Source organism: Orycteropus afer, unplaced genomic scaffold, assembly GCF_000298275.1.
Source record: "Orycteropus afer afer isolate SDZICR_OR568_19922 unplaced genomic scaffold, OryAfe1.0 scaffold00083, whole genome shotgun sequence".
Lineage (NCBI taxonomy): Eukaryota > Metazoa > Chordata > Mammalia > Tubulidentata > Orycteropodidae > Orycteropus > Orycteropus afer.
The window spans coordinates 2,709,690-2,716,575 of NW_006921670.1; the positions used below are offsets into that span (position 1 = coordinate 2,709,690).

The 6,886-nt window shown below is 59.4% G+C and overlaps 1 protein-coding gene across 1 annotated transcript in view; it reads right to left on the bottom strand.

The window, feature by feature from the left end:
* Positions 1-1,293: 1,293 nt before the first annotated feature.
* Positions 1,294-6,886, bottom strand: part of SUN2 (Sad1 and UNC84 domain containing 2) — a 17,329-nt gene continuing 11,736 nt past the window's right edge. The window contains exons 7-16 of the mRNA XM_007941760.2: positions 6,349-6,688; positions 5,692-5,769; positions 5,214-5,257; positions 4,505-4,670; positions 3,929-4,150; positions 3,595-3,679; positions 3,086-3,201; positions 2,761-2,928; positions 2,283-2,375; positions 1,294-1,407 (exon numbers count right to left, since the gene is read on the bottom strand). Coding sequence (XP_007939951.1) covers positions 1,294-1,407; positions 2,283-2,375; positions 2,761-2,928; positions 3,086-3,201; positions 3,595-3,679; positions 3,929-4,150; positions 4,505-4,670; positions 5,214-5,257; positions 5,692-5,769; positions 6,349-6,688 — 1,426 coding nt within the window. The remainder of the gene's footprint in view (positions 1,408-2,282; positions 2,376-2,760; positions 2,929-3,085; positions 3,202-3,594; positions 3,680-3,928; positions 4,151-4,504; positions 4,671-5,213; positions 5,258-5,691; positions 5,770-6,348; positions 6,689-6,886) is intronic.

A 6,886-nucleotide genomic window follows, 5' to 3' on the forward strand; every position in this document is an offset into this window, starting at 1 on the left:
CGCCATGGTCAATGAGCCAGAAAGGAAACGAAGTCCAAGCAGAGCCGGAAAGAGCTCAGGGTACCCTGAGGGTTAGGGCCCCTTACAGCAGGGGCCGCCATGATGCCTGGACATCACCACTGTCACCAGACCCCAGAAGAACCCAAGCAGTCCCCTGCTACATACCCTTCAAGCTGCCCCCAGATGCTCATGAGTGGCTGAGTGGATTCCTACTCCCAGGGACCTTGGAGGACAGAGTAAAACCGTCCTATGGGGTTTCCTAGGCTACAGTTTTCATGGGAGCAGTTCACCAGGTCTTTTCTCCCACAGACAGGCTGGTGGGTTCGAACCACTGAACTTTCAGTTAGCAGCCAAGTGCTTAACCATCGTGCCACTATGGCTTCTCCACCCCCGATGTTAATGGCCCCAAATATTTGGTCCGGTTTTTGAGCCCTGGGGAATGTGCTAAGCTCGCTCTGGGCACAGACAGGCTCTAGCAGGAGTGGGCCTGTCTCGGCATCAGAAGACCAACGACATCCCCAGCAGACGGGCATCCTGCAGGTTGGTCCTTGCCACAAAGCCACACAGGGCAGCTGGCCTGACAAGGTTCGCAGGACCCAGTACTCTCTAGTACTGGAGCCCCTAGCTCCACCTATACCCAGGACAAATACAGTGGGTGGATGTCCATCGGGGAGCCTGGGCCAAGCTTCCCTAGGTCGGGGCAGTAGGCACGCTAGAGCCTGGCAGCCTATGCCAGCACTTCCTGTCTGGGCCTCAGTCCATCTGCACTGTGCCGAGCCCCCGCCACACACGTGAGCAGCTCCGCTCACCTGCCCAGGCCCTGGCTTGTCCCACCCACAGCTTTGGCACCTGCTTCGTTCCCACGCCTCTGGCAGCAGCTCCTGGATGCCAGCCCAACCACCAAGGCCCTGGGCCGGAGGCTCCTCCCGGCCTTTGCTGAAGCATGTTCACTCATTCCCCATCCCTGTGATATGGTACATACATATATATACACACACCCTCCCAGGAGAGGAACCTCAAAAGCCCGGCTGACATAAGGACAGCCAAGAGTGGAAGGGGATCACTGGGCCGCCGTCCACCCCAAGGTGCCCGCTGCCCGGGACAGAGTCCTGCATGTCCTCTCTCAAGTGCATCGGGGCCAGGCTCCCGGAAGTCAGGGTGCTAATCAAGCGTGTGGGGAAGTGATGGGGTACTGCTCGCCCATCCCAGAGAGGGGGACACACGTGCTGCAAGGGTGGCCCGGGCCCACAGGTTGGCCTCCCAGTGGCTGGCAGCAGGCCTGAGCAAGAAGCCCTAGTGGGCAGGCTCCCCGTGCACCCTGAAGCGGTAGATGCACGTGTACTCAGGGTGGCCCCAGTTGGTCAGGATCCGCAGCTCCACCACCTGGTATGTGGCCATCTTAGGGTCCTGGGCAGAGAAGGCAGACATCAGGAGCCACATGGATACCTCTACACCCGCAGTGACAGACAGGGTGGGAGGTGGAAGCACCACCCAGGGCCCAGAGGGCGCCCCTCCTGTCTCCCTCCTGCCCCCTGGGCCTCTGAGGAGAACTGGCCTTTCAAAGCCCCTGCCTTCACACTCGAGCAATTTCCAGTCTGTAGACCAAGGAGCCCCAGAGCTTCACCATCCGTCCCTACATGGCCCAACCTTGTGAGCCCATGCCAGGCCTGGCCCACCGGCCACAGAGAAATGGACGGTGAAATCAGGAATAAGATAGACATTCAGCCAATATCAGGACTAATTCAGAGCAGTTGTTCTTGTCATGACATTATCAACAAGTAGAGCTATCTTCCCGGAGGGCTTGATGGTACTGGTTGATGTTTGGAAGGAATCTGTGCTCTGAATTCAGCAGGATTCCCTCCTCTCTCAAGCCCCGTCCAGCCCCTGGTCTCTAGCTCTGCCCTCTATGTCCACGGTTTCGCCGGCTGAGGCCTGCACTCTCCTGGCTGCCTCTCTCCTCCCTGGCACACTCGGCATGCGGCCTCTACTCCTAGAACACCCTTCCTGGTCACGCCAACTGTGCTCCCATAAAACCTGCCTCTGGCTCCTTTTCCAGAGCCTTCCCTGGCTCTGCCTGTGTGGCCTGCTGCTCCACGGGGCTCCCCACGCTTGACACAGAGTCTCCTGTTCCATACCTTGCGTTGTGGGAGGGCGGGGGCTCTCTCTCTGCTCCCCCTAATGCCCAGCAAAGGCCCTGCCACAGAGTAAGCACTTGGAAACTATGTGCTGAGTGGAGGACAAAGTGGATATGCCCCCTCTGCTGACAGGACAAAATTCTGTACCTGAAAGTGAAACGTCTGGATGGGTTCCCCGTCCTGATCGTAGGTGAATTTCCCAAGAAGTGTCCCCTCCTGCTGTAGGTCTTCGTCAAACCCCTGCAAAAGAGAGCAAAGGGGTGGCTGGCAGGAGACAGGGCACATGCTCTGAGCCACGGCCCGGCCACCTAGAAGGGAGAGACGCAGAGATGGGCTGGGAGAGGACCCCCAGTTTGCAACGAGATGTTCTTTCATCCCCTCCCAAGCTCCCACGCCTGCCCCCTCACGCCTCAGCTGGACTGGAGGGGGTTTGCTGTGTGGCCTGTGACAAGTCACTTAACCCTCTTGTGCCTCGGTTTCCTTCTCAGGAGCCCGAGACTTTCCACTGTTCTCTGGCTCCATCTCCCCCAGGATCTGCTCCCCCTGCCCAGCCGCTTTATCCGAAACACGGGAGCTCCCAGGATCCTCCTACCGCCCCTCCGGCCTCCACACAGCCAGTACTCACAAAGATGGCAAAGTCCCTGGGGGCGCTGGAAATGGTGCTGTTGGGTGACAGGGATTTGGGCACATGCTCCAAGGTGATGGCAGTGGGGCGGATGCGGGCAGAAAGGCGTACAACGGCAAAGCCCTGGGGGCCCTGGAAGGCCCAGCAGTTGCCTGGGTGCACGTCTGGCTGGAGTGGAGGAGAGTCGTGTCAGTCAGGAGGGCTCTGGGACGAGAAGCCCTGCCCACGTCCAGCTCCGACAGCTGCTGCAGAGCATGCATGGCCTCAGCCAGCCGTGGGGGTGGAGGGGCGGCCACTTCCATGCTGGTCCTTGTTTGGGACCTACCTGGAGAATGACCCGGGGCGACTGGGAGTGGTACCACAGGGGGATGCCAAAAAGGCTGAGGAGGGCTGTCTTGGTCTCGTAGGTCTCAGAGCAGCGCGTGCTGATAACACTGGCCCCTAAAATGGGAAGGGCAGGCCAAGTGGGCACTGGGGCTTGGCCACCAGCAGGCACGGAAGCCCAGCCAGCCAGCTCAGCTCGCCAGCCAAGGGAGGTGGGGTGTGAGGGGCCACAGCAGCCAGCGGAGGGGCCGCTGCCCTTCTCAGCCCTCTCCCCAGAGCTCTCCTCGCCCTGCCCAGCAGCGAGCAGTCGGCAGCACTTGCCAGCAGGAACGGTGCTCTGAGCAGCCCCACCTCCCCGACCTGCTGAGGCCTGGGGCCAACGCTAGGCTGGCTCGTTGATTTCCTCTGACTCCAGCCTTGCTGGCTGGCCTAGCACCTCTACGGCCCTGGCTCAGGCCGGGGGCTGACGGGACCAGGGACTGGGGTGAGGCAGAGAGGAAGACACCCCACCTCCTGACTCCAGAGCGTAGTCCACCATCCCAATGCGGTCCTCACTGTAGCGCTTCAGGGCCTGGTTGACAATGTGGCGCACTTGCTAAATGTAGCAGAAGGAGAGCGATACTCAGCATTGCGGACGCCACCAGGCCCCCACCGCCCCAGGGCCCCATGCACTGAGCCCTCATAGGCTCGCACCAAGCAGTCGCCTATGAGGCTGGGGGTCAGGGCATACACTGCGCTCACCTTGCGTACCTACACCCACCCACCCGTGCCATCAGAACCCTGTGTGTCACTCCTGAGCTGCAATGTTCCAAGGAGCCAGCAGTGTGTACAAGGGTGACCTCACCTCCTCCGTCACGCCAGTCACGCCTTCCTTCTGCAGCGTCAGCCCCAGGCTGGCCGCAGCCTCCTTTGCAGACTTGCCCTGCATCTCTGCCACGTGGGTGAGGATCCTGCCCTCCAGCTCCTGCAGCCGGGCTTCCACCTCCTCTCGCTGCAGGAATCCCAGGTGGGCCGCCCCGCCTTGGAGAAGGAACTGAGTGACCCAGGCAGGGAACTGCGACTCTACCTGGGGACCAAGAGCAGGTCTCACTCAGGGAGGCTCTGGGAAGAGCAGGAACTGATGGTGGGCCCGGGCTGGGACAGGCTCGGCCAGGGCGACGGGTTAGGCAGGGAGGCCAACCCACGCCTGTTTGCTGCCACATAGAGGAAAGAGCTGTCAACCACCCTCCTAGAGCATCCGTGGAAAAACAGGAAGAACTCCTGTGCAAGCAGGCCCCCACTGTGCCAAGTCCAGAGACGTGGTCTCACGGGAGTGAGAGGCCATGGGGCAAGAGGCTGTGCCGTGTGGATTCCAGGAGGAGGGGGCGTTCAGCATGGACCTAGCACCTCTGCGTGAGTGTCATGGGTGGTTCCAACTCACGTCATCACGCACAGCCTGGAGCTGCTGGGGCAGCAGGCCCACACGGTCCTCCACAGAGCCCTGCTTCTGGGCCAGGGCTGCCAACTGCTGCTGCACGTCTGCCAGCTGGCCCTCCAGCCGCCCCAGCTCCTTCATGGAGCTCTCCTGGAAGGATTCCTGGGTCATCCTAGTGCCAGGGAGAGAAGAGTACGCCTTGGACTTTTTTGAGGGGAAAGGCCACGCTGATGAAAACAAGACTTGTAGGCATGGATAATTTAAATTGCAGTTGAGCGTGTCCAGGCCAACTCTTGGAGCTTCTGGCCCCAGAACGTAGCCAAAGGGCCTATGCATTGGCTTGCTTATCCCAAGGAGCTAATTTTGAGGCCGTCTCCTCTCTAAGCCCAGAGCCCCTTACTCAGCCTAGAGCCCCTTACTCAGCCTCAACCTCAAACCTCCTGGGTAGTCACAGATGACCAGGGCATGGAAGTGCAGCCTGCAGGCTGGACAGGGAAGACGGTGTGTCCCAGCCTTACTGCTGTGCCCACCCCCACCATCAGCCACCGGGCACCCGCTAATTTCCGCTCACAGACAGGCTCTAAGCAAACCGGAGCCAGGTTTGCACCACTGCTGTCTTGAGAGCTCTGCTCTGCTCTGAGACCCTGCGCCCCAGTCCTGTCCAGGGAGGGAGTGTGGGGAAGGGGAAGAAGCAGACCAGACAGTGGGCCGTTACCTTTGCCACTCCGACTTCAGTTGCTGGAGACGAGCCTCAGACTCCTGTAAGCAGGAAGCGGGGACAAACACAAGAAATTGCAAGCTCAGTGGAATTGGCCTCCTGGAGTAGGCTCTATGCTGCTGTCTTTGCTTAATCACAGCCCTGCCCCAGTGTTCCCTAACTCCCGCAGCAAACTTTACACAGTCTCCTGATCAAGTATGCACTTGGCCTTCATCCATCCACTCATTCATTCAGCACGTGTATGCCCAGCACAACAGGCCTTCTGAAAGCAGCCCTCCTTGTCCTCAAACCCTCCCAGTGAGTCCCTGGAGAGTGTTCCCATTGAGGTGAGTTCGGTTCAGAGAAGTCAGTTACCCCTCTCCCATTCTACTTCTAAGCAGACACTTTGGAAGGGCCAAAGGTCCAAGAACAGATGTTGAATTGGGTCAGAACCCCACTGTGGGGCCCTGGGTAGATGCCTCCACACCCGCCTGACCTGGGAAGCCTGGACAATCTTCTTGAAGAGGTCTTCGGAGTCTTGTTGGTGTTCTGCTCTCAGGCTGGCCAGCTCTTCCTGCCAAACACGGAGCAGAGAGACTGGATTATAGACTCATGCTTGGAGGTCTGTGTAATGTGTGAACCCAGGTCTGTCTGAGCCAAAGCTTGACCTTTTTATACTACAGCAGGTCTTTAGTGCACACCTCTGTGGTATCAGGCATCGCCTGGCACCTTATTTATAATCTCATATCCTCACCATTTGACTGCTAACCAGAAGGCTGGTGGTTCAAACCCACCAGCCACTCCTTGGAAGGAAGACTGGACAATCTACTTCCACAGAGATACAGCCTTGGAAACCCAAGGTGGGGCTGCTATGAGTTGGAACAACTCGACGGTAGTGAGTTTGTTTTTTTTTTGTTTTTTAATCCTCATTAGTGTCGGTGTAAGGTATCAGAGTCTTCATTTCTCTGAGGTTCAGAAGGGCTGAGTGATGGCCAAGTGGCAGAGCTGTCTGAGCCCTGGGGGTACAGTGCTAGCTCTCACATTGGGGTGCAGGGTCCTGGGCCTCCCACCCCCCCCCCCATGCCGACAGTCACGTGTTCCCACAGGAGGCATCCATGTAGGACACTCAGGCCCCGCCTGCAGGCTACTCAACCTGGATCCGGGCAGCCATGTCCTTGCGGAAGTCCTCCCTCAGGGCAGCCTCACGGCGGCTCACGATCCCTTCCAGGAGCACTAGGGTGTCCTCGTGGCTCAGGCTGCCCCCCCGGCCACCGCCCTCTCCGGTGGCCCCCTGCCGCAGCTCCAGGCGCTCCAGCCGCATGGCCTCCTTCTGCCAGTTGGAGGAAAATTCGGCAGCAAGAGCTTCTAGGCGCCGCTCCAGAGAGTGTACTTGGGACAGGATACGCTGTTCGGCCTGGTGGGGGGAAGGGGAACAGCAGGGAGGTGAGTAGCCTGTGTCATCAGACAACTGTGCTCCCCGAGATGTGCCATTCCTAGACGGAGACACCACACACAAATGGGAGAGAATCCAGAAACACCCACATGCCAACACCCCCTTGGCTCTGTCTGCCAGAGACTATCAGGACAACTACCCGCCCTGGAGGCAGGTGAGTTCAGTGGCAGGTAGATGCCCTGGGTGGGGGCGTGCAGAGGAGGGGGCTGGAGTGGTGCTAGTGGGGGTTACCAGGGTA